The sequence below is a fragment of the Callospermophilus lateralis genome, chromosome 1 (genome assembly GCF_048772815.1).
Source record: "Callospermophilus lateralis isolate mCalLat2 chromosome 1, mCalLat2.hap1, whole genome shotgun sequence".
NCBI lineage: Eukaryota > Metazoa > Chordata > Mammalia > Rodentia > Sciuridae > Callospermophilus > Callospermophilus lateralis.
The window spans coordinates 137,614,201-137,641,383 of record NC_135305.1 but is presented as its reverse complement, the minus strand read 5'-3'; the positions used below and the strand labels follow the sequence as shown (position 1 = coordinate 137,641,383).

The following is a 27,183-nucleotide window of genomic DNA, read 5'->3' as shown; positions in this document are numbered from 1 at the left end:
AGATATGCTGATGCAAGATCTGTTTCTGAGGAAAAGGTGTGCAAGAAGACCACCTGGAGGGACTATGGGGGACATGGATGTGTGTGGGCATTCTGAAAGGTACTCCTGGCTGACTGGGTGGGCAAGGAGGCAAAAGGCCCTCACCCCAGGGAGCTACCTGGTATATGCTGAGGACCCCACATAGACTGAATCTTTTCTGTCATCACAGAGAGTACCAACTGCAAGTTTCTTGTCTGCCCCAAAATAGAGGGTGCTGCTGCGGCAGAATAATGTCTGCCCTACCTGTGTGACCCCCAGAGGGGCCTCCCACAGACCCCCCCACAGGCCCCAGGTGTTAGCTGACCTCTTTGCCTCTGAGGCAGACAAAAAGCTCAGGCTAGAGGATTCTTCCCTGCAGGATCTACTGCAGGGGTGTGCCACCAGCCGTGCGTTAAATGGGACACGGCTGATCTGGCTCTGCACTTGTCAGGAGGACCCAGCCCAGCCCAGCACTTGGCATCTTAATTGGGCGTCTGAGAGCTCCCGCACACGCTTCACACCGTGAGCCAGGCTCCCGTAGGCCCATTAAGGTACAAACACATTCCTTTGTTCACTGACAAGCAGGGTCCCATCCAGGGCTCCCAGGCCGGCAGACTAAGTGATGTTTTCTTAAGGAAGACATGAGATTAGCTGCCACTAAAGCCTCAGCACAATGCCGGGCCCTGCCCAGTGCTGTCAGCACTGTCTCTCTGCAATGTGACAGACAGGCGCTCCCTCAACCCATCAAGCCTCAATGTGCAGGATTAGCCAGAGTGCAGCCAACAAGCTAACTTGGAGGCCACGATGGAAATGTAATGAGGTAGCTGATGTTCAGGGACAGAAGTCTCAAACACCCCTGCCAATTCATACACTCCTGTCACTTGCCCCAACCCCTGCCCAGTATCTGCTTTGGGCTGTCCTCCTTGCTTTGAGGTACACAGAAAACTAAGGGGAACCCTGCAGAGGGTCCCCAGAGAGATCCCTATGAGAGGCCAGATAGCCAGGAGGTACAGGGGGGACTGTGTTCTTCCTGCGGGCCAGAAGGGTCAGAGTCTGCCCCTCTCACCCACTGGCTACTGGGAACTTATATGCTCTGTACTCTGGATGGCCCCAGTTGATTGTGGGCTTCCCTTACCAGCAGGTCCTAGAAACTACTCTCATTTGATGAAGGGAGCTGGTGGGCTGTCCAGGCCCTACCTTACCTGAGAAGTCCTGCATATATATCAGGGATATCATAGGCAAAACACACTTTAGGAAAACATCCTCTTTATTTACAATCCAGAAACGCCAGGGGGCTCGGACATGGGCAGCCCACAGAGTGGGTTTCTGCCCAGGCCGTCATCATTTGGCATTTAGGGGTCTGAGTTGGGCAGTGGCACTAGCCCAGGTAGAAGAGGAGAAAGGGGCTGACTACCCCTGGAGCCATCCCTGCAGGGCACACCAGCCATCTGTGCAGATACACGCTGCTCCCATGCAAACAGAAGAGGGGAAGAGACTCACTCAATTCTCGACTTCTAGTCCTGCCAACAACAGGTGGGAGTCAGCACAAGTCACCCCTCACATTTGTTTGGACACATCTCCCGCAGCTGCCCATGGGACCCTCAAAGGGTAGACTGGAGAGATGCTCCCCTCCCCCTACACCAGTGCTATAAAAATATTTTGAAATGATAAAATTTTTGTAGCAGGCTCTTAACAAAACAGCTCTGTGAGGTATAATATTCTGATAAGAGTTTCCTCAAGATGCTTTGTTTGTCTGTATCAAAGCAGCCCTGGTTCTGGTAGGTTGTGGTGGAGCTAGATGTCAAAATGTCCAGGCAAGGCGCCTAGTCAGGGCCTGCTGCCCACTGGACCCCTCAGCAGCTGATTAGACAATGAAGTCTGCCAAGAGTATTTCAAGGGGGAGCTTACTGTTCTGCCTACCAATTCTGCCTCTGCTCTGGAGGAAGAGGGGATCTAAAGAAAGGATTAGGAGGAATCAACAGTCATAGGGGACACCCAGGGAGGGCTGGACTGTGTAGGCCCAGGGTTTAACCCTGCTGGGGCTTGAAGAGTGTTATGTCAGACTGACAGGGGACAAAGCCCTGGCCATATGCATGCTTTCCTAGGGGCTAGGAACTCACTAATTTTTTTCCTCTACAGAAGAAAACTGCAATGAACACTGCAATACCCCTGAGACTTCTGGCCATCCGTTTGGCCAGCCCAGCTTTGCAAAGCTGTAACAGAACCAGATGTGCAGGGCTGCAGCTGGCTATGTATGAGGCAGCATCTCCACCTTCTGGGCAAGAAGGTAAAGAGCTGGTGCTGGCACTCTGAAAAGACAGGAGCGGGTGGCCAGCTTCTTGCCAGCAGCCCACAAGGACCAGCAACTTGAGGTTGCCCAGGGGATACTATAGGTGTGAACTTGTCCTTTCAAAACCTGAACATGGGAAACATTTAATGGCCAGGAAGGGCTCTCTGGGTATCTTTCAGAGAGTAAGGATACTTGGTGGCCTCCCCTCCAATCCATGCTTCTAGGCTACCAGGGCTTAACACAGGGAGCAGAGCACACTTGTTTCAGGTGGCATAGTAGGTGCAACCTTGCACCTACCCGATGGCTCCCACAACTCTGAACCACAAGCTTACCCTCAAACCTGCATACCTGGATCTGGGCTTTTTAGGAGCCTTGGCAGTGGGGAGCAGCATGTCGTGTACCCTTGGCCTTGCAGGGATGATGGCTTAACCTCAGCAGCCAGTCACAGTGGGGTCCAGGCCTGAACGCTTGGAGATACGTAGCTTGACCACCTCCTCAGAACAGGTGGGGTGGATGCCCACTGTCCTCATCACCTGTGCATAGGAGGCCCCACATCTGCATGCAAAGATTAGCAGAGATACGCAAGGAACCTGTCAGCACAGGGAGTCATATCTATGCCACTCTGACCCTAGGAAGGCTTTAGAAGTACCCCTGCCTTCTCCAGCCAGTGCCAGAACATCTGCCTGTGTCTATGTTGTACCTGACCACCTCCTTCCCAGAAAATGTCCAGTTCCCTCAGTGGCCAAGTGGCAATCCCTTCTGGCCCACCTCCCATCCAACCTCTCCTTGGCTTGTTATAGCCTGGCCTCCTGCTGCTGTAGTCCTACCTGGCATAGTCCCATCTGGTCCTTCCCGAGGACCTGCTCCCTCACTCTGTCAAGATATAGTTCAAGGGCTGGGATTGTGGCTCAGTGGTACAGCGCTTGCCTAGCATGCATGAGGCACTGGGTTTGATTCTTAGCACCACATAAAAGTATTGTGTCCATTCACAACTAAAAATATATTTTTTAAAAAAAGATATGGTTCAAATTACCAATCAAAGTAAGCTCAAGCCCACTTCTTTTTTTGGTGGTGCTAGAAACTGAACCAAGAGTCTTGCATATGCTAGGCAAGTGCTCTAACCATTTAGCTACACTTTTTATTACTGTAGACTGCACCTGCCTGGCCTCCTGCTCAGCCCAGTTCTGCTCAGACTTTTCACATGCAGCGGCATAACGCCAGTGCTCTGAGCACCTGCTGCCCAAGGCAGGGAGCTGGCTGCTCTGTGGGTGGCTGTGCCCTGAGCCCCAGCATCCTGCCTGCATAGAGTGAGTATACAATGGAGCATGGGGGAGGGGTCTGGTCTAGTTCTGCAACTAGCCCTATAAGAAACAGCCTTTGCTTCCTCAGGAACTTCTGAGACCTGGCCCTTATCTGGGATCCCAAGCCCACCCTCCAAAATTCTACAGATTAAGAGCTGAGGTGGGTATTCAAGGCATCTACTCATGTCCCTTGCATTACTTCACACACTCAATGTACACTGTTCATCTACTTGGGAAAACAGTATTATGGATGCCTCATAGGGCACAGATAGCTTCCGTTGTTTGTCATTAGACAAGGTTGCAATAGGCAGCTCTCCTTAAGATGCACTTGTGTGTTGGAATATCTCATGGGTAAATTCCTAACTCAAACAACAGGTGTGTGCATTACAGACAAGAAGTCAGTAGTAGGAAGGTCCACTCCATGTCTGAAATATCAGTCTTTGAGCTCTACTAGCTTGCTTCAGAGCATCAGTGTTTCAACCATGCAGACACTGGAAAATGATCGTTACTGGACAGTATTAAGCCCTTTATGCTTTATCAACCAAGATGGTATTTGAATTACATTTTAATATTCCAAACTTTACATTTCTGGGCACAGTGGCCTTCTATTGTTTATTATTATTTTATTTCCTGTGAATTGCCTATTTATTTTCTGTATTTTTTTTCTTTTTGGGTTATTTGCTCCAAAATTATTATTGATTTATTAACAGTTCTTTGCATATTAAGAAAATCAGCTCTGCTGGGCATGGTGGGGCACTCCTGTAATCCCAGCAGCTTAGGAGCAAATAGACATTTGGAACTGGACATTTTCTGGGAAGGAGGTGGTCAGGTACAACATAGACACATACATAGACACATACATAGACACTTAGACCCTGGAATCCCCCAAACACATGGCATAATGGGGTTGGGATGTAACTCAGCAGTAGAGTGCTTGCTTTAGTAAGCCTGAGCAACATAGCAAGGACCTTAGCAACTTAGTGAGACCCTGTCTCAAAATAAAAAATAAAAAGGTGTGGGGATGTGGCTTAATGGTTAAATGCTCCTTGGTTAAATTCTCTATATCAAAGAAAGAAAGGAAAATCAACTCTCTGCAGTTGCATTATAAAAAGAGGCTGACAAAATTTAAAGGACTTTTCCAGAAATTATTCCAGAAACCAAGTGTTGGTATCAGCATCAGCATTTGCATTCTAGAGCATGTGAATGGCAAAAGCCTTGTGGATGGACCAGATTGTAAGTGTAACTAAGAGCTAGTCTTAAGGGTAAGAGGTCTGGGTATAGGGAAGGTCAGTGAGAAGGCTGGGGCAGGAAAGCAGGGCCAATATGTTGAAAGGTTCCATGGGCAAGGTGGAGGATCTGGGCCAGATACTCTGGGCCCTGTCAGCCCCAGAAGTCTCCCAGGCTAGAGCTAGTGGTGTGGACGGTCCCAGCCTACAATCACTTGCACAGTGTCAGTGAACTGGGCTCCAAGAGTCATTCTTCTTGCACCCCACAGGCTCTAGGAAAACTCTCAGCAGAGGCTACATGAAGCTTATGAGTTCTATCCAAAGGTTACTAAGGACTGGACTTCCAAATGATAACTCTGCCACAGATAGCCCTGCAACTTAGGGAACATAGACACATGTTCCAAGGATATGAGCCCACTCCAGACCTAAACCTCCCTATTAGTTATTCTGTTATGCCCTGGGAGAACCTGATCCCTACAACTCAAGCCATTGCTCCAACATATGGGCTAGATGGGCTATGGTGGAGTCTAATGCTCTCAGCCCTGTGAAGGCCTAGATAGCCCACTGGGGAGAGTGGGAGTTCCCCAGAGCATCTGGCCCAGACCCTCCATCTTGTCCATGGAACTTTTCAACATATTGGCTCTGCTCTCCTGCCCCAGCCCTCATTGCCTTCCCTATACCCAGACCTCTTACCCTTAAGGCTGGCTTTTAGTTATACTCATGCCCCAGCATACTTTGGACCCCATCTGTCCACATACCCTTCTCTTTGTGTTAAATTGTTCTTATGCCTCTAACCTCTGCTTCATGCTCCACTTTGTCCAGCCCTTCTGCCTAAGAGATCCAGCAGAGAGGTGATCATGCTCCAGCCTCCAACTACTACAGACAACCTACCCCACCCAGAGCCATTGCATGGCTCCTTAGACCCTGGAATCCCCACAACACATGGCATGATGGGGTTGGGATGTAACTCAGCAGTAGAGTGCTTGCTTAGCACATGCAATACCCTGTGTTTGATCCCTAGCACTGAAAAACAAAAACAAAACAAAAATATGACACAGCTTTAGTCCAGGACACAGGCAAAAGCCCAAGCCCCAGAAAACACAAAACCACTCCATTGTGGCTCTTTCCTGGTTCACTTGAAACCAGGACCTTGCTCTCAACTGCCTAAGGGCTCAGCGGGTAAGTAAAGACCAATTCTGCTTGTTCTGACTGTGTAGAAAAGGCCTAAACAGTGACCCAGGGCCACAGTGATCCCCAGGCAGCCAGTCACAGCAGACATGTAGCATGGCTCTGCCTGAACAGTGTTTGGCTAGAGAAGAAAGCTGCCTCTCTTCCCACTGAACCTGCCATGTCTGAGGGAAACCTAAAGAATCTGTGTTGGAAACATGCGCAAGGCCACATGAAAGCAACATGAAACCCAGCAGGCTTTCCACTGTAGTGCTGCCAACACTAGGAGGGACACCCAGTCTGAGCAAGGCATAACAGCCGAAATTCCTCCAGACTTACTTGATCCCCAGAGCAAATCCTTGAGTAACTTCACCAGCGTTGGGGCCGAGGAAGTGCAGGCCCAGCACCAGCTGTGGGGGCTCCCTCAGGCACACCATCTGAAAAACAGAGTATCTCAGTGTCAGCCAGACCAAAGGAGGGACCCAACTATATCCCACCTCTGGGGACACTAGTGACCCTCAGACATTCCAACTGTTTTGCTAGAGGGGCACCACAAATCTCACCCACCTCTGTTGCCAGCTCTTTCCCTCCTTTCCTCCAACCCCCTGCACACCTCAGCGCTGGACCCAAAAGACACTCACCTTTATGTAACACTGGGATGCATCCCGTTCAGCCACTGTGAACTCTAGTGGTTTATAATATGCGTGATAAACCTGGGTGACAAGATACCAGTTCCTGGAATTAGCAGCCACAGCAAAACCAGTCCTATGGGTATTTTTTGGATCCAATAGGAAGGGTGCAAGGAGTAGATGTGTTCTCAGGGACCCAGAATTATTCACTTGGCTCAAAACTGTGATGTGGGGTGAGAACACAGCCTAGCTGGCTGGCTGCAGAGTGTGTTCACCTCTCCCATGCACAAGAAGCCAGTACCTGCAGCCAATCTGTAGGATAGACCCTCTCCTGCTCAGGCCCTAAACCCCTGTAACTATATGCAGCAGGACACTAGATTGCTCAGGTACTGCTCACCACGATGCGTCATGAGCTTGGGCCAGGGCATTGGTGCACTCCCTTGGGAGCAAATGTTGGGTAGACACAGGTCCCCCATGACAATGTAAACTGGATAAGGTAACTGCAGCAGTGGCCAGTGTGGGGGTTGCCCAGCCTGCCCACATAAGCAGGATTGGGCTAATGGGCCTCTGTTGGGCATTCTGTCCTTGGTTTGGCCTTGACTTCAGTGAGGAGGAGGGGCCTGACAGGGTGGCCAAGGGCTAGGGCAGGCTATGGTCACACTAGAGCTGTTGAACAGAGGCTTTCAGCACCCATGAAGGGCCGACAGCACATTTGGGGCTACAGCGAGTAAAAAATGAGCAGGGCCCTCACATGTGCTGCACAGCCATTATTAATTAATAGAGCTTCAGAGAATATTGTTCTAAGTAAGACAGAACTGAAAAGAAAACAAACAAAGAGTATTTGGCCATTCAACATTGTGAAACATAAAATAACATTATAAAATGCCATGAACACATGTCCCAGTGTACTTATGATGAATCAAACAAAAATAGCAAATAAAGTGCTACAGGGAAGGCTGGCCTGTCAGATGCTTCCTAGTGATGGAGGGGCCTGAGGTGCAGGGGAAGGACCAGGCTCTGGAGTCCAGTGACTCATTCCTGAATGGCACAGACCTCCCTGCCCAGGCCACATGGGGTCTGGTTTCCCCTACCGCCTGCAAGCTGCTGTAGCAGGAAGATGAAACCACATGGAAGGCTTTCAGCTTCCACAGCCTGGCAAGTTTCAAAGCCTCCAACTTCCCTTCAGAGCACCTAGACATATTCTGTGGCCACCTTGGGGGCCATAGCCCACCTGCCAGGGCAGACCCCAAAAAGTAATCTTGCCCTATAAAAACTCCTTTCTTTGGGATGAATGCTTGAGTCTGGGCCACTGAGGCCTGCAAGGATTTAAAGAGTCTGGGAAGAGGACTGGAAGCTTGGATTGGGGCAAAATGGGATCATGCCTGCTGGAGCTGCAGGGGGAATGCCCAGAGGTATACAGGTAGGAGGGGACGGGGCAGCCTTAGGTAAGAGGACAGAGTAAAGGAGAACAGTGGTCAGAGGACACCCCAGAGGAGCTATTCCAGGTTGAGAGAGATCATGCCCCTGTGAGATGGTGAGAACCACAGAGGCACATGGGCCCTCAGGTCTTCTGTGACAAGTACTCTTCATGCTGGAATGGGGCTGGTACTTTGATGCCCTGAGACTCTAGCAGGGAGCTGCTGGTACCAAGGTGAGGACCCCTGATGTGTTGTAGCACAGCTGGGCATGAAAGCTAGAGGCTGCTGGACCACTCAGCTTCAGAATGAGGCATCTTGGGGCCCTTCCATAGTCACATGACATGCAGTAGCAGATGGCCACTGAGACCACAGAAGCTGAGGCTCAGCCCACACCAAAGCTGACAGTGGCCTTTGCCTTCCTTCATTTCTAGAGCGCCTTCCAATGCTTCTGTCCTGTGTGTTCCCTCCATAGCCATTATTCTGGATCCCCATATCCTGCCCTGCCAAGCCACAGCTCACAGGAAGCAGGGACATAAATACCCCTGTTCACAGGACTTCCATCCAGGGAAGGACCATCTGTGGGGTGAGAACCACACATGTACCTCAATATGCTCTTGTCCATGGCGAGCCACAGCCTCCTCTTCTGACAACCCAACACAGCCATATTCCAATGGAGTGAAGACAGTAGTGGGAACCTAAAAAGCAGGTCTGGAGTCAGGTATGCCTCTAGACCCCACAAATTGAAAGTCTTCACTGTGTAATTCAAATAGAAGTGATCACAGGCCAGGGCCCTAGCCATAGTGGCTGGCAGGCTGCAAGCACAGCAAGTGGATCCATTCACAGTTCCTGGGCTGCACTCTTGGACTAAACCATAAACATTTGCTCATATATGTGTACAAAACATTCACATACACATACCCACTTACATAGGCACATATGTACCATAAAAATGCAGGCATACAAGAGCACACACATACTCTACCCACTCCAGAAGATCCAGCCTTAGCCTTTTCCAGGCTGGACTTGGGTTTCTTTAAGAGAACTCACATTGTTATAATCCATCAGGTCTGAGGATTGTCCAAAGAGCCGCTGGGCCAGAAGCTTCCCTGCCATGATAGCTGTGGGTGTCAGCTCAGGCCGCCCCTGATGGAAGAAACTCAAGGTTATATCAGTACCACATTAGAGAGGGCACCACCCATCACCTTCCTCATGGGCAGCTCCCTGATGAAAATCCACAGAATGGCAGCGAGTTGAGAGCTTTCTCCACTGGAGGTTGATTCTCCCTTGGTGAGAAGGTGCAGGAATGCCAAGACCCTCATTGGTTTGCTTATTCTCTTAATGGCTTCCTTACATCTTCCTCTGGGGAGAAACCTGTGCTTATGACCCTCTTTCCAGGAAGAGAAAATGAACTGCTAATGGGCTCAGTCAGGTCACTTTCACTCACTCAAGTCTTCTCTCTGAATCCCTTATTCATGTTAATGAACTCAAAGGTTTGTCCCCATGACAAACCTCAAAAGAGATCCTTGCTCCATTCCCATTAACTGAGATTTCAGCTAAAATGAGCCTCAAGTAGCCCATATACTCCTGATACACGCCTTGAAGTGCATGTCACAGCCCATGACAAATCTCAAGTCAAAGTATCATACTGTAGGAGACCCCCCTCTCAACCCAGGGTATACTCCCTGCCCTGGATTTTCCTGCATGTGTAGACCAGGGATCTGCTACCAGTCACTTCTGCAGCAGGAAATGCAGATGTTATTTGGCATTCCAGAAATGAATAGAGATCTGCAGAGATAAACTCAGGAAAGCAGCCTGTGCATTCCACCAGGCCTGACTAACTGCGGAAACATCCACACACACAGCACACAATATCTCATTAAACAATATCCCCCTGCCCCCAATCCTCAGAGCTCTTCCCAGCTCTGGTCTAACACTGGGTGTTAACTCTTTGTACTGCTCAAAATGACCTTTGAAGCTACAAAGAATGCTTTTGTATTTGTCATGTATTTCTGGCAATATAGTTCGAAGTGTTATCATTTCTATCACATTGTTATAGGCCTTGGAGACCGGGAACTGTGTTAGATGCAGATGAAGAAACTTCAACTGGTGGGTGCAAAAGAGGCATCATAGGATGCACAGAGATGCACGCAGTGTTATGCTGGTAAGAAAACAGGTGTTGTCTTAGGGTACAGCACTCACAGGATTCAACAGAAGCCTGCACACAGATCACCACATCCAAACTGTCTACAGGCAGAGAGGCCTAACAACTGCATTGCCCAGCTAAGTGGGCTGGAGCCAGTTGACAAAAGAAGCCATTACTTTGATGGACTGTGTACAGTCCAGCAGGGAAGGGGACAGACTCTGATAGCAAGCCCCACCAGAGCTGTCTCATAATCCTTTTCAACACGGGGAGCCTTAGAACATCTACCTGGCAGGGTGTGGGGGTTGCATCTGGCAGCAGTGGGTACCCAGTGTCCTCCAGTGCCCTACACATGGTTTCTTGAACTTGAGTCACAGGGGCTTGAGTGCTTGAGTAGCAGCAACTTGGATCACATCTATGTATTAGGAATGGCTGGTAGGTGGTGCCTCTTGCACACTGGGGGCACGAAGGACTCTATTGCCCCAGCAGAAAGGATTAGTGTGGGTTCCAGTATTTGGCAGGAATAACTCATACCACATAATCAGGCTGGTCCCCAGGAACAAGGGAAGGCCTTACCTTGTACAGCCCTCTGCTCTGATCTGTTTCTATATGTATGCCAACCTTTTCCCTGGTGTGAGCCTTAGCAGAGTCCAACATGGAGGAATAGTCCTTCAGTATTGATGATAATGCCTACCTGTGCCCACTTAGCTCTGGGATATCCCACCCAGGGACTTGCTAGCCTTAGATACTGGCTCCCATTCCCTCCAAGCTCCTTGCTGGCATTTTCCAAAGAGGGTTCTAGGGTGATCCAGGACAGGGTGGTGCCTGTACTCTCCTGAGAGCACTGGTATCCCCACCAAGCCTGCTGTGTTCCAGCATAGGGGTGGACACTCATTGGGCCCCCCCTCTCTTAACTCCTTCTAGGTCTCTCCTAATCCCTAGTACTAAGCATCTCTTGATGTCTGAAATAATTCACTTACTATCATCTATAACCTCTTCCAAGAAGCACTTCCATGTGGGTGTAACGTTTGTTCCTGCAGTGTCCCCAGTACCCAGAAAAATGCCTGGTATGCAGTGGGAACTCAAGTGAATGCCCATCTGAGTGAATGTAAGTTAATATATTTGGGTGGGTTGAATAGAGACTTCCCAAAATTCATGACTGCCTGCAACCTCAGAATGTGTTCTTATTTGGAAATAGGGTCTTTGCAGATATAATTAGGGTTGCAGTGGATTGGGATAGGTCATAAATCTGATGGGAGACATTTGTGGGAGACATTTGTAAGAGACAAATAAGGGCACAAAAACACATGGAGGAGATGGGTACATACTGAAGTGATGTGGACAGGATTCAAGGAACTCACAGGGCCATCAGAAACAGGGAGAGACAGAAAAAAATCCTCCTCTAGAAGGTCCTGGAGAGTGCAGCCTGGCCTACACCTTCATTTCAGACTTTTGGACCCCAGAATGTGAGAGATGAATATCTGTTGTTTTAAGCCACTGAATTTGTGGTGATGTGTTTATAGCAGCCCCAGGACATGAACACACACATGGATGACATTAGCATATCTCACTGCAAAGAGGTGACAGGGCCTAGGAATGTAGGGAGCACCTCTCAGCTTGTTCGGACGTCCTGAGGCACCTTCCCCCGAATGCATTAGAAACATGCAGGTCAGGCCAACTGTTCCTGAGGATGTGGGGAAACAGTGTCCCACGACTGATTTCTTTCAAGAAACCATACAGGTTTCTTGCTGGGTGCCCATAAAAGAGAGGGTGACTAGATGCCTCCCAAGCTAGGAGGAGGGTCTAGGGACTTTAACCAGGGACTTACCAGGGAGATGCTACAGTCCTTGCTTTCCAGGGGAGATAGTAAGACAGGAAAGTGACTGCAGCTACAGTGGATGGAGGCAGACTCCAATGCCTTTGTGTCTTCCTTGGACTGAACATCCCACCAGGAAAGATCAAACTGGCCCCTATTTACAGTAACAGTAAGAAGCAGACACCCCGCTCCCATGTGATACCCTAGTCAGGGAGCAAATTGAACCTGCCTGCAGATCAGAGGAAAAAATAAGGCAAGGTGGGCAGGACCAGGAAGGGCTGAACTAGGCCTGCCCTTCTACCCCTGTGGGAACAGGATGGCCCTAGGGCCTCCAACAATGTCATTTGTGAGATGTGGCTAGTTGAGCTTACAGCCATTTTTTTAAGTTATCCCACACTAACTCTGCACGGGGGGTGGGGAGGGAAGCTTTCGAAAGAGCTGAATCTAATGCCCAGTTCTTCCCAGAACACACCCTTCCAACCCCTGAGGTTTGGTCCAGTGCCTCTGTAATTGAAGAAATGTCTCTTTCCCATGTGACAGCAGCCACAGGAACACGGACAGCTGGGGGGTTCCTGGTCATAGGAGATGAACAGAGGGGCACAGGTCATACCTCAGCAACATCTCCAATGGCATAGATGTGGGGGACAGAGGTGACATCCTGGGCATCAACAATGATCTTTTGATTCTCAGGGTTTATATTCACTCCAACTTCCTTCAGATTCAGATTTCTGGTTTCTGGAATTCGACCTGAAGGAAAGATAGAGAAGGCTGAAAGATTTTCTTTAGAAGTTCTAACCTAGATTCCTTTTATTTAAAACATTTCTTGGAGCTGGACATGGTTGTAGTATACCTGAAGTTCCAGCTACTCAGGAGACAGAGGCAGAGGGATCACCTGAGCCAGGAGTTTGAGGTTAGCCTGGCCATCACAGTGAAACCCTGTCTCAAAACAAACACACAAACAAACAAAAAATGAGAAGGAGGAGGAGGAGGCGAAGGAGATGGAGGAGAAAGAGGAGGAGGAGATAGAGGAGATGGAGGAGAAGGAGATGGGGAGGGGAGAGTGGAGGAGGAACAAGAAAAAAACTTAAAACATTTCTCAGAATGATCTTAGAAATGGTCAAATGTGAAGTACAGATGGTCTCAAAGGGCTCCTGGCTTCTGTAGACGAGCAGCTTCACCATGGAAGAGGGGCAGGGGTGTCTGTTATGAACCTTTATCAAATGACACAACTAGTACATTGCTGCATACTGAAGAGAGAAGCCTTCTCAGTGGCTGCATTCTGGCATGTGGGGGAAAGAGCAGATGCTTACAAATACAAATGCTGCCCAATATCAGGGTGCTAGAAATAAGACTCTAGAATCTTCCATGGGCCTCAACCTAGCCTGGACCACCACCAGTACTAGCATGAATAGCTCTGATACTGTCTTCATCTTGAGAAACCAGCCCTTCCTTGGAAACACAGAGTAGTGCTGTTGGCACCTGGTCCTCTTGCTGGATCATCCTCCACACCACAGCTCACTGCCATTGGGTACCAGGAACACAGCCCCCAGATTTTGAGAGCCCAGGTGGGCTTCCTCTGAGGGACACCAAATGGCTTTGATGGCCTCTTTCTCATTTGGACAGTCTGAGGCACAGTTGGACGTGTACTGGGTTATAGCCTCAGTTGACACTGTCTGGCCCCACCCAGGGCCTTAAGGTCTCTCCCCTCCAAGGATGCATGCTCAGGGCCTCCTTCTCCACTAATGATGCCTTCTTCATTCCTTTGGTTGTTCCCCCCAACCCCCCAGTGCTGGAGATCAAATCAAGGACCTTATGTGTGCTAGGCCAGTATTCTACTACTGAACTGTACCCCAGACCCTTTCCTTTGGTTGTAACATGAAGATGTTATATATTATTTTTTGTTTCTGACAATGCAGAGGAGGTCTGGTTCCCACAACCCAGGGCAGAACAACTTAGGCCTTAGAAGTAACCCTACATGGAACTGAGACCCTTAAACTGACATGCTGCAAAAGCTACTTAGATAATGCTTTTTGAAGGTGGGCCCTGGGCCCCTGCTGGATTCTGCTTTGGACTACTACATGCTGGGAGATGACTGCCTGGGATTCCCTGTCCCTCCATGAACAAGAGATCCTGGACAAGCCTCTTTTCTCTATAAACTTCAGTGTTCTCATCTGTAAACAGTGCCAATGTGAGACCCAGACAAGATGAGGCATATGGCTCACATGGAGATTCCTTTTCCATCCTGCCTTAATAGTCACAGGGGAAGGCCATGAGACCATTGCAGAACCAGTTCTTCTGCCTGAACTTTAGCAGAGGGAGTCCCTATGCTGACATAAGTCAGGAGGGGCTACCTAGGTGATCTGAGGGGCTATGGGATAGAGTAGGGCAGGCACACAGCAAAGCAGTGAGTGTTCAGAGCATCCTTGTGAAGATGGAGGAAATTCATGTGCACATACATGTGCCTGTAAAACATACACACACATTTGCAAAAGGAATCAATGAAAGAGTAAAAGCAGAATCTTACAGGAAGTGAGAGAAGAGGACAGAGGGACTGAGGTGGTCCAAACACATCTTGTGACATTTTGGTTTTCTTTTTTCTTGAATTCTACACAATTATATATTCAAAAAATAATATTATATTAACACAGGAAAAATTCTTAAAAACCATAAATAACCTAAAATGAATGAACCTAACTTCATATAAGGCTGGTAACAGAGCACACAAGAAAAGCATTATAGTTGTACCTGTGAGAAACTGGTTCCAGGTCCCCCCAACAGGGATAATAACACTCAAGTGCCTTTTACAAAATGGCACAGTGTTTGCATATAATCTACCCACATCTTCCTGTAAACTTTAAATTATCTCTACATTATTGATAATATCTAATACAATGTAAATGCTAGGTAAATAGTTGTTACACTGTATTGTTTAAGGAATAATGACAAGATAAAGATAAAAAGTCTGTATATGTTCAATACAGTGCAGCAAGACAGTACTTTCCATCCATAGTTGGTTGAATCCATAGACAAGGGTTGACTTTTTTTTTTTTTCTATGCCAGGGATTGAACCTCAGGGTCCTTAACCACTGAACTACATCTCCAGTCTTTTTTTTTTTTTTTTTTTTAATTGAGATAGGGTTGCTTAGGGCGTCCCTAAGTTGCTGAAGCTGGTGTTGAACTTGCAATCCTCCTGCCTCAGCTTCCCAAGTTGTTGGGATTACAGGTGTGTGTTACTGTACCAGGCTCAACTATTGTTGAGAAGATGGAAGGAGCCCATGTTTCCTAATAATAAAGAAAGCTGCAAAATATCATCCAAAGAGGACAATTAAGACCCTGTAATTTCACATTTCAACTGTAAATAGTAATTTCTTTTCTTTTCCAAAATATGAAGTTCTGGGCTCTGGTCTAGCAGCAGAAATGATCAACAAGTGACTCTAGCCCTAGAATGGGATCTCTAAATGCCTCCCACCAAGATCAGGTTCTTCCTGGTCTAGATGGCTTGTAAATGGGGCAGAATATGATCAAAGACACTGCATAACAGAGAAGGCCAGGCAGCATGGAAAAGCAGCATACCCCAAGAGGAAGACACCCATTTTAGTGAGATTGAACCTAGGGTCCTTAACTACTGAACTACATCTATAAGTAGTGATTATAGGAATAGTTGCTCCATCCAAGTAGAATGTAAACCCTACAACTGTCTTGTATTTTGGGGTATGGGATATCTCAGTCTTGTGGAGCTCCAAGTAAGCTGACCACCTGGCAACTCTCCATATGGCTCTTCCTGGGAGATGCAATCTTCTCCCCACTCAATCAACCCCCAGGACTCCCCTGAAGCATTTACCATCCCCCATTATTGAGCTCCTCGTACAGGCAAGCCCCTCACATCAGGATGGGTTCATATTCCTCTCTACCAATATAAAAAGTGGGCAGTTTTCACCCATATGTCCCCATAATCCAACAGTATGGCCTGTAGTCAGTGTTGTGTAAAGCGCAAGCCAACAAGAGCCAGCAGTGAGAATTTGTAAGCTCATGCTCCACCCAGACTCTCAGAGCAGGCCCACAACCTACTTATCAGGCAGACATCACAGGTGCTGAATGAGCAGGGCTTGCAGCCAGGTCTTCCAGCCACTCCATGTCCCAGGCCTCCACTAAGTCCTCTCCTACATGCCCCAAATGGCTGCCCAGCAGATAGCCCCAGTTTTGAGACCTCAGAGTTGAGAGGAGCTGGGCTTTGGGGGCAATGTCTGAATCACATTACACCTATATTAAGGCACATTTGGAACCCACTGATCCTGCTTTCCAGGTGAAAAGTCAGGAGGGGTAGAGGCAGTCCCTGGTAGCATTGGCATGGCTGTCCTCTCCAGACTCCATACAGCTTTGGGCCTATAGGCAGAGAGGCAACATATGGATCTTATCATAGTTGAGCTGTCCATGGAGGTTCCTTTAGCCCCCAATTCTGAGGAGTATGACCTGGTTGAGCCAGTGGGTGGTCCTCCAGGGCTAGGGTGCTCTTGGCTCCCAGTGGCTCAAGATTCTCTAATGACAAAAGTGATTTGCTATTAGAGGTATCATTTTATCAACTCTTGGAGTCTCAGACAAAACAGAGTTCAGCAGGCAGCAGCCGGGAATTGGGTGGCGTCCACCTGAACTTCTGGGAAGATAATGACCCTATGAAAGGAAACTTTAAGTCTCCAGCTGCCGCCCCACAGTGGGAAGTCAAAACACAGAGGCTCAGCTAAGCTGAATTGCTCAAGTTCATGGGAGGCTGGCTCCAGCCTCTTGGAGCTGCTAGGCCACAGGAATTGGATGCCAGGTGGGTTGGCACCAGTTAGGATCAGCCCAGACTCAGTGGTGAGAGACCACATCAGAGGAAGGAGCTGAGGTCACATGGGCAGGACTGGGGCATTCAGGAGACAAGGGTTCCAGCAGTCTGGGGCTCAGAGCTCAATTGTTAGGTCCCTCCCCATGCTGGTCTGTCCAACTCAACAGCTGCTTCCTGGAGACAGTTGAACTTACAGCAAAGCTAATAGCCCTGCTACAATGCTGGCCACCCTGTATCTACACAGTCCCGTGTACACCTGCCTGACTATTCCTGGGGAGGCAAAGAATATCTCCTTATGCTCTTTGCAGTAACCAATAATTATGGACCTTACAGGTGCTGACAAAGCTCTGTGCCAATGTCCAGAGGAAATAAAGATACAGCCATGCAACACTTCATGACCAAGATATATTCTGAGAAATTTGTTGTTAGGTTATTTCATCAATGTGCAAACATCTAGAGTCTACTTAAACAAACCTAGGTGATATGGCCTATTACACACCTGGGCTTTATGATATATCTCGTATGTATATAGATATGTATATGCACACACATATATGCCTATGTGTGTGCATACATATATACATGCATATGTGTCCCCATAATCCAACAGCATGTATATGTGTGTGCATACATAGAGATTATGTGTGTGCATGCACACATGGGAGATTGTGTATATAGCCTACTACTCCTAGACTCAAACCAGCACAGAATTTTACTCTCTGGGCACTGTACGCAGTTGTAACACAATGGAAAGTATTTGTGCATCTAAATAGATTTGTTTGCAACAGCAGCACCACAAACAAGCAAGTGTTGAACTACAGTTACACTAACTTTGAAGAGGTCATTATACCATAGAACGTTTTCAGTTCTATTATAAACCTTATGGTCATATATTTGGTCCATTATTGATCAAAATGTTGACTGATTGATTGATTGGTACTAGGGATTAAACCCAAGGGAGTTTTACCACTGAGCTTTTTTTTTTTTTTGAGGGTGGGGGCTGGATTGGGAATTGAACTCAGGACACTCAATTACTGAGCCATATCCCAGCCCTATTTTGTATTTTCATTTAGAGACAGGGTCTCACTGAGTTGCTTAGCACCTTGCTATTGCTGAAGCTGACTTTGAACTTGCAATCCTCTTGTCTCAGCCTCCTGAGCTGCTGGGGTTATAGGCATGTGTCACCATGCCCGGATCTGAGCTTTTTAAATTTTTATTTTTATCTTTCTAAGTTGTTTAGGGCCTCACTAAATTGCTGAGGCTGGTTTTGAACTTGCAATCCTCCTGCCTCAGCTTCCCAAGTCACTGGGATTATAGGCATGTGCCACTGGGCCTGGCTAAAATGTTATTGTATTTAAAAGCAGTTGCAGGAGATAATGGAGGCATGGAACTAAGTGGTCCCTCTGATCCATTTCAAAGCCATAACTCTTAAGGACATATTGTATGTGTACTCTAGGGAAGTATGCAAGAATATGAGTATGTAGGAAATAGATGGCTGGATGGATGCAAGAAGAATGGACAGTGTGGCAAAAACTTGCCCAGTATGTTCTGTTACATGCCTATGTGCTCTGTTGTTGCTTTTGGAATAGATGGTAAAGGGAAGAGGGAAGAGAGGCCAAGATAGGCAATGAAGTCCAACCTTGAGAAAGAGTTTAGAAGGTATATTAGCAGGGGTTGACCCTAGTGGGCAGGGAAGCCAGCTCCGCCCAGGTGCTCTATATCATGGGGCCATGTCTTGAAGCTGTGACAGACTCTGCCAGCCAGGACACTGAGCTCTGAGCCTCTACTCTGCACCTGGCTAAGCAAAGGACTCTAGCACAGAAGAGGCAGGGTGGGTCCCATGACTTCAAACACCTCATAACCACTTGAAACACTGTTCCCTCATGCTCAGAGCAAGGTCAAACCTCCCTGTTGGTGCTGGGGATCCAATCAGGTATAGGTACTCCTTCAGTTTGAGGCTGAATTCCCAGTGGAAGATAAGGAATAGATGCCAAGGTCCATAAGTAGGGTAGCTTCAGCCACTCTAGGCTGAGGTCCAGTGGACCCTACATGGTATGAGAAGAAAGATGCAGGCCAACATGCCCCAAGTCATCTCCTTGACCACTTTTCTCTTGTCTTATGCAGCTATGAAGGCCACTCAGCCAATTTGGTGGGAGGGGAGAAGAGATCCCATGTCTTGTACTCAAGAGTTTTCTCAGTCCCAGCTGGGTCCCAGGATGCCAGCTCTAGGCCTCTTTGTGGGAGCCTTTGTATTTCGTATAGCTCCAGCCTCATGGCCTCAGCTCTAGAAAGCCCAGTGTGGTGTCTGTCAAGCAATATTGAACCTGGGGTGGGACATTTTGTGGCTTCTGAATCTTTCCTTCCTAGATACCACCAGGCTGGAGACCTGAGGAACTCCTTTGTTTATGTGTCTGTTAGGTTTCTTAGAACAAATTCTCAGAGGAGAGACAGTTGGACAGAAGGGTGAAGTTTCCCAGCACAAGGTGGGGGCCTCCTTTCAGGATGGTTTCTTCTTTTTTTTGGGGGGGGGGTTCCAGGGATTGAACCCAGGGGCACTTAACCACTGAGTCATATCCCCAGCTCTTTTCTTATTTTGAGACAGGGTCTTGGTAAGTTGCTCAAAGCTTGCTAAATTGCTGAAGCTGGCTTTGAATCTGTGATCCTCCTGCCTCAGCCTCTGGAGTTGCTGGGATTACAGATATGTGCCACTGCACCTTATTCTTGAATATGTACCTTCACTGGGGAGGAAGGGTGGCTCAGAGGTTCCTCTTATAATGTTTTAATTTACACTTCTTTGATGATTAATAAATTAAGTACTTTCTGGCCACATGTTTATCAACTATAGTTTCTCTTTGGTGAACTGCCAGTTCCTGCCTTTTCTCATTCACTGGTAGACATCTCCGTTGATTTTCGTGATTAGAGCTTCTTATGTAAATGACACATAATGCTCTGTCACATTTTCTGCAAATGATGAGGGCATTAACATTCCAGGTATAAATGGACATTCTCACTTCCTCCTCTGAGTAAACATGTGGATGGGTCTTTGATGGGGGATATTCAATATGCCCTGTACTAAAAACTTCTGGCCACTGGATCTGCCTCCTCTCCCAGGCCCAGCCATGTGACTTGCCAATAGGACAGCCCTTTCCCTCAGACCAAGGACCCTAAGGTAGGCAGAATTTGGCCCCTGAGACCCTCAGAGCAATGGGGCAGGACCAGATCTCTTCCAATCATACTGGGAATCCCACCAGCTGCTGTTGCTGGCCCAGGGGTACCCAGCCACCATGCCTGCCAGTCAGCCCCTCTCCAAGGCAAAGCTAAAGAGGGCTGTAGGCCAAAACCCACCCAGAAGGCGGACATCATTCATCACTACCTGCTCTGCTGGACACAGAGAAACATAGACAGTAGGCCACATGCAGCAACATGAGTTTCTCTTATCCACAATGGAAAAAAGCATACCCTCCAATTTCATGCCTGCCTGGAACATATGTTCCCACTAAGGAAGAACAAGCCTTATAATGAAGTGAGATTTAAGTGTCAGCCAGAGTAGGCAGCATGGATGAGGGGCTATGATAGAGATGAACATAGCTTGGGCATAAAGGACACAGCCAGAAGCTCCATGCTAGGAGGTGCAAGGGTCAATAGGGTAGAGCTAGCTATGGCTGCCCTGCAAGGCAGGCAGAGCTTCACATAGGCTTCAGTCCTCCAGTACCAGCCTAGTTCAAGAGCCAGGCCTTTCATTTGCCCACCCCAGAGTGGCACTGGAACCAGGCATATAGAAGGTTCACATCTGTGGAGTCTAGAGTCAGATCCTTGAGAGGCTCTGATCTCCTTCTCCTACTCCTTTTGTATATGTATGTATGTGTGTATGTGTGAGCTAGAGCTAGAACCCAGAGCTTTGAGCATGCTAAGCATGAACTCTACCACTGAGCTACACCCTCAGCCCTCTTCTTCCTCCTTCTTCTTCCTTCTTCCTTTCCCTCCTCTTCCTCTTCTTTTTTCTAGAATGGCTCCTTCTCAATGATTCCCAGGCCCCCACCCACAGCTGTGACACCCCAGGGGCAGGTTCCTGGTGGGTTTGGCCTGGGGAGGTATAAGGTTCTCTGAACTAGTATATCCATGCTCTGTGGCATCTATCAGCTCCTCCCCAGTGTCTGAGCTCCTAGCCATGGCCTTCAGGAGGTACCAGACCCTGATCCACCTCTTCCCTTTCACAGGGCTCAGAATATTTCCATCATAAATTCCCAGACTTGGGGAACTCAGTTTTGTTTAGCCTTTGATCTCCTCTCTTGCTGCCTGGCATTCTACAGGGGGAGGAGCACTCTGCAGGGACTCACATGGACTGTGTCTATGATGGCGGGGCCACTGTGTAAATACAAGCAAGCAGTCATGGGTGGAGAAGACCCAGGCTATAGTCCCTCTGGGCCAATGTGTACCCTTCTTGGACACTGAGGGATCCTCATCATGGTCTCCCCAGCTTCCTTGGTCATGGGTCAAGTGCACATGCTATGTGGGGTGAAGTATCTGTACATGGGGCAGCTCCTGTGGCAGCCTTCACACAGTGGTCAGATAAGAGTGGAGAAGCCAAGCTCCAATGCCCAAGAGCCAGGCAGGGCTTTCTGGCTGCCCTCATATCATTTCCGAGAATCAGAAGTGGGTCTATGACACTAAGTTGTCTAAGACAAAGGCTGAAAAAGGGCCTCAGTGGCTGCAGGTGAGAATCAGGCTGATTCTTCCCCTAGGTCTCATCTGCCACTTTTTTTTTTTTTTTTTTTTGTAGTTATAGATGGACAGAACGCTTTATTTTATTTATTATTTTTTTATGTGGTGCTAAGGATCAAACCTAGCCTCTTATACATGCTAGACAAGCGCTCTGCCACTGAGCTACGGCCCTAGCCCTCACTTGCCACTCTTGAGAAATTCTCCAGGCAGGCCCCACTGCCCTCCCAGGCATGAAGGATAGCAGAAACAAAGGCCATCCAGGCTGCAGACCCCACAGATGCAACAAGGTCCCTGTGTTACATGCCACTATAGCAAGACTTCTTCCCACTACAGCAGGACTCCTTGGCAGAGATGGACTTACCAGAGTCTTCATCATCTTTCTAAAAAAGGGACAAAGAACCATCCAGAGGGACCTGGGATGTTGAAAGGCACACAACAATTTCAGGTCTGGGTTTTCCCAAGACCGAACTCCAGAAGCATTCTTTCCCTTCTTTAATACCCAAAGTTCAGCTAGAGCTTAGACATGTCTACACTGTGAAAGCATCTGCTGCGATGCCCATCCTGGTCCCTCTCCCCAGGCAGCTGTGAATTCAGGCCACAACTGGTTAACTTGACGGGCGAATTCGAGCCCGCAGCAGTCTGTGCACAGGCTGACTGTCTTCACTCAGCACTGTAATCGGCACATCTGCAGACAGGAAATCCTCCTTGCTGAAGTTCCCAGTCTATTATCTGAGACACCTGGTGTGGGCGGGTGATTCACAGACAAACAATGAGGGGGCCCCCTGCACAGCAATTAACTGCTTTAACTGCTAATGTGTTTAATCCACCACGTGGAGATCAAGGCTGTGCCGAGGAAGAGGCTGAGTCCTCTTAGGCTTCCAGACTTGTAGCACCCACTTCGTGATGCCAACATTCATTGTCCTCAAGGGCTGCAGGACACAAGCCACTGGGCAGGTCCATAGCAGCATCTGGGCCCCTTTTATATGTGTTCTTGGAGGCAAAAAGGGCATCCTTCCCTTTTCTGTTTTTTAAACACCCACCAAAGCCCAGCTTATTTGGACACAATACTTACTGCTCAGGACTAGAAGCACCATCCAAGGAGATGCTAGTGGTGCCAGATATGCAGCCCCCCAAGGCATTTTACTTTAACCTTCTGGAACGGATCATCCTTTATTACAAGTAGAAATAATTCTTGTTTAAAGGCTTATCAGTGCAAACCAGAGAAAAGATTACCAGTTGTTAAACTGGGAAGTGGCTCCTGAATGTTTACAAAACCTGGCTCAGAGGGAGCAGCAAAGTCAGCACATGCCTGTACCACCCCCCTCCTCCCCAGAAGGCGTGCCAGAAACTGCTGCCGCCACTGCCACAGCCCTGGGGAAGCAAGGTCAAAGGCCAAGGACTGTGAAAAGCTTCCATCCCCAGCATCAATCACACCAGGCAGACTGTCTGGGGGATGCTCTTTTTGAAAATACAAAAAATAGAATAGTGGGGGAGGGTGTGTGTATGTACCATGGCAACTCTGCCCAGCAGGGGCCTTACTTTTTTCCTGCCAGGGACCTCCTTGAAGTTGGGAGGACTGGGGATTTTCCAAAGGCAAGGTCCTTGGCTCTCTAGAGCCACTGCCATCCAACAGCATCTGGCTGCATGGCCCACCCCTCCATTCAAAGGTGAGATAAGGGTTCTGTGTGCCAATGGTGGGAGTACAGAAGACAAAGGGGAAGGTTGGGGAGTGAGTAGGAAACAAGAAACTAGCTATCTCACTGATTAGAATGTAGTTTAACACTTTTGGCTCCAAAAGGTACACCTAATCTTTGTGGTGGTCATTATACTGAATTTACTTAAATTTTACTTTTACAATTTGACCAAAAACATTTCCTTTGGTAACTGGTCAACTTTGGGTCAAGAAGTGCTGAATTCATTCCAGGGCATTTCAGATCCCTCCTTATACAATCTGCTCTTGTGTTCACTATACACAAGTGGAAGGTCTGTCTCCTTCATTTTTTTTTTTTTTTTTTTTTGTTGTTGTTGTTTAGATTTCCATGTATTCTAAACAATTCAGGAGAAACTTTTTTTTAAATTTTTTTTATTCCCAGAAGCAGCCAGGCTGCTTCGGGACCCCCATCTTAGCGGATGCTGGGACCCTGGTTAAATAAATCAGCCTTAACAAGCACTGATGGAACAGCCTCTTGGGCTACTTGGTAAACACGTTTCATGAGGCTTCTGAGAGTGACCTGAGTTCTAAGCCCTCTGGCTCACATCAGGGGGAAACAGACAAGGCTCAGCACAGTGACTCCATAGAACCAGAAATAATGGGAGAAAGCAACAACCTGACAATTCTGTCAATGTACAAGTTGACAGGACAGTTAGGAAAACCAGAAGCCAAACTAAAAGGTGCTCATATTGAGGTGGGTAGGGATGTCCTCATAGAGAAAACAGCATGCATCCTATGACTCTGATCAACAAGAACCTGCAGCCCTGACCAGGTACAGTGGCACACACCTATAATCTAGTTACTCAGGAGGCTAAGACAGGAGGATTGCAAGTTTGAGGCCAGTCTGAGTAATTTAGCAAGCCCATGTCTCAAAATAAAAAGGGCTTAGTGGTAAAGTATCCCTAGGCTCAATTTCCATTTAGAGGTGAGGTGGGGGGACAGCCTGCAGTCCTCCTCCAGGGAGCCCATTCACAGTAGCTGTGGTACCCTAATCCCAGCATGAATATGACTCAAATGGCATCTGAGCTTTCTGCTTCCCTCACTGGGTTCTGGGCAGTCCCTCCACAGTCACCCTCACCCAGGCTCTGGGCAGGAATCTCCTCTGGCTGCATCCATACTCTTCACCCTTTTCCCTAGGTGCACAGCCAGGGAGGCTATGTGTTTAGCAAGGTCAGGAATGAGCTACTTATATATAGTCACATCTGTTCAACCTTTATCCTCATGAAAAACTAGATCCATCACTCACAGGGAGTAGGTGGCCAGGCCACGCCTGCTGGAAAGACCTCCCCAGCCATGCCTCTGCCCAATCACTGGATGCTGCCTTTGGAAACCTGCACACCAAGACTTCTGGAAAGTCCAGTAAGATCCTGATCCTAGCATGTGATGATTTATAGGACCCAAAGCTGCCCAATGGAAGCATAAGAAGACATGAAAAGCCCAGTTAGAGCTGGAAAAAAAAAAAATCTGTTTGTTTTTTTTTTCCAGTACTGGGGGTCAAACCCAGGGCCTCCCACATACTAGACAAATGTTCTGCCTAGCTACATTTGCAGCCCCTGTATCATTGTTATATGTTATAACCAACTATAAACAAAAGCAGACAGCCATGTTCATAGCAACACTATTCATAAGAATCTAAAGATGGAAGCAACCCAAGTGTCTCTCAGGAAACGAATGGATAAACAAAATTGTTCAACCTTAAAAAAGAAGGAAAAGCCAGGCACAGTGACACACACCTGTAATCCCAGTGACTCAGGAGGCTGAGGCAGGAGGATTGTGAGTCCAAAGCCAGCCTCAGCAAAAAGCAAGGTGCTAAGCAACTCAGTGAGACCCTGTCTCTAAATAAAATACAAAATAGGGCTGGGGATGTGGCTTAGTGGTCAAGTGCCCCTGAGTTCAATTCCCGGTACCCTCCCCCCAACAAAGGGAATTCTGTCACATGCTACAACATGGATAAACCTTGAAGACATTATGCTAAGTGAAACAGGCCAGGCACAAAAAAACAAATGCTGTATGTTCCCGCTTATGTGAGAAACCTAGAGTCATCAAATTCATAGAAACAGAAAGGAGAATGGTGGTTGCCAAGGGACTGGAGGGAGGGAAGAATGAGGAATCATTGTTTAATGAGGATGGAGTTTCAGTTTTAAGATAATGAAAAAGTTCTGAATATGGATGGTAGTGATGGTTGCACAACAATGTGAATGTATTCAATGTTGTTATATCAGACATTTAATGGTTAAAGCTGTGAATAAGGTTGGGCATATAGCTGAGGGGTGAAGTGCTTACCTAGCAGTGCTTGCCTAGATTCAATCCTCATCACCACACACATAAAGAAAGATAAATTTTAAGTTATCATGTTATAGTTTGAAACTAAAATAAAAACCATCTATTTTGTGAAAGGGGAAAAAAAAACATAGCAAGGCTTAAGCCTCATAGGAAGTATATAGGATTTATATGCTGAAACTTTAATGAACATTCTATCAGAGGACATGGAAGCTGGAGGACTCATTATCTTTACTAAATGATTATAATTGGCTGAGAACAGCTGGGTCTCTTTTTTGATTTGTGTTTCTAGAACATGACAGGGTAGAAGAAAAAAGACAGAGGCACACTGTGCCCGGGATGGCCAGAAATGGATAATGTATCTACAGGCTTTTACAATGAATGGCACATGAGGGGCACCAGGCAGCAGCCAACCTTCCTTGGAACAAATAGAATGGTTCCAACATTGGAAAACAAAGGGATAGAATGGTAAAGATTTCTGTTCCAAAGGACAAGGTTCTGTTAGTTTTCATGGACCTCAGGGGAACCAGAGACAGCATGTGTGTGACTCAACATCTCCTTACCTATGGCCCACAGGACAGTGTCAAAGATGCCTGTGTCCTTCTTGCCAGAGGTGCGGTTCTCCCAGGTAACCTGGAGTTGGCCATCTGGAAGCCTCTTGATGCAGGTGGGGATGCAACCCCTCAGGAATTGGGTGCCGTGAGACTCCATGTGCTCCATGACCAAAGAAGACATTTGCTGTGAAGCATAAAAAGACATTCCATGAAGACTACGTGGCAGCGAGATGCAGATCCCAAAAGGGTTCAGCAAGGAAGGACCAAGGAGTTGAAGGTCTCTGAGGTGGGGATAGTGCTTCTGTGATATATGCCCACCACTTACTAATGGGACATATAAAAAGAGTGACCCAAACTGATGGTCCCTGAAGCTGGACTTGGTGTGCCCACAAATGTCGCCTCAGCCTGGTAAGAAAAATGTATGTGCAGCTGTGTGTACACTCCATGCACCAAATCCTTCCATCTATGTTCTAGCACATGCATTTTTATATTTTATGGAACAATTCCCTTGTTCAATTCAAGGACCTCTTTCTAAAGATACAGACTTTATTCCAAGTCCACAACTGTACCTGCCTAGGGGCAGGGAGCAGAAAGGAATTCAGGCCCCCTGGGAGAGCACAATGGTAAGGCAGGAGCCAGAGCTACTTGTACTACCTGGTCAAAGCCCCGAAGGGGGATACTGCGCATCATGACAGTGGTGTCCAGTCCAATCCCAGTGAGGAAGCCAGCACACTCCAGTGCCACATCTGTGAGTACCAGGCTAAGAAATACTAAGAAATCATGACTCCAGAAAACAGGAGGCAAGACTCCAGGCTCCTGCTCAAGCAGCCCACACCCCCGACATATCCATTGCCAGCCCCAGTCTCAAGTGCATGGACTAAGGGGTAAGGGCTTTGCCAGCTGGAACTTTAAGCCCTTCCAATACACCCAAGGACTAAGTTGGCCTGTGCCTCTACAAGTTATCTGTCTTGGCTTTGGAGTTTAATCTCAGACTCTAGGGATGGGCCTGCATCTGGGGGTGGGGTGGGGGGTGTCTATAGAGGTGGAGAGCTGCTGGCCAAGCACAGGGAAGAAAAATATCATGAGTGG

General features: G+C 47.8%; 1 protein-coding gene across 6 annotated transcripts in view; it reads right to left on the bottom strand.

Annotated features, from left to right (window-relative positions):
• Positions 1 to 27,183, bottom strand: part of Txnrd2 (thioredoxin reductase 2) — an 88,136-nt gene that overhangs the window by 23,358 nt on the left and 37,595 nt on the right. For 3 of the 6 annotated variants that reach the window (XM_076857681.1, XM_076857706.1, XM_076857707.1), the window contains exons 10-16: positions 26,749 to 26,840; positions 26,104 to 26,278; positions 12,616 to 12,752; positions 9,097 to 9,192; positions 8,652 to 8,744; positions 6,644 to 6,715; positions 6,342 to 6,439 (exon numbers count right to left, since the gene is read on the bottom strand). In XM_076857681.1, coding sequence (XP_076713796.1) covers positions 6,342 to 6,439; positions 6,644 to 6,715; positions 8,652 to 8,744; positions 9,097 to 9,192; positions 12,616 to 12,752; positions 26,104 to 26,278; positions 26,749 to 26,840 — 763 coding nt within the window. Of the gene's footprint in view, positions 1 to 1,264; positions 1,539 to 2,656; positions 2,864 to 6,341; positions 6,440 to 6,643; positions 6,716 to 8,651; positions 8,745 to 9,096; positions 9,193 to 12,615; positions 12,753 to 26,103; positions 26,279 to 26,748; positions 26,841 to 27,183 lie in introns of those variants that run through there. The other 3 variants (XM_076857790.1, XM_076857830.1, XM_076857733.1) reach the window with 2 other exon arrangements.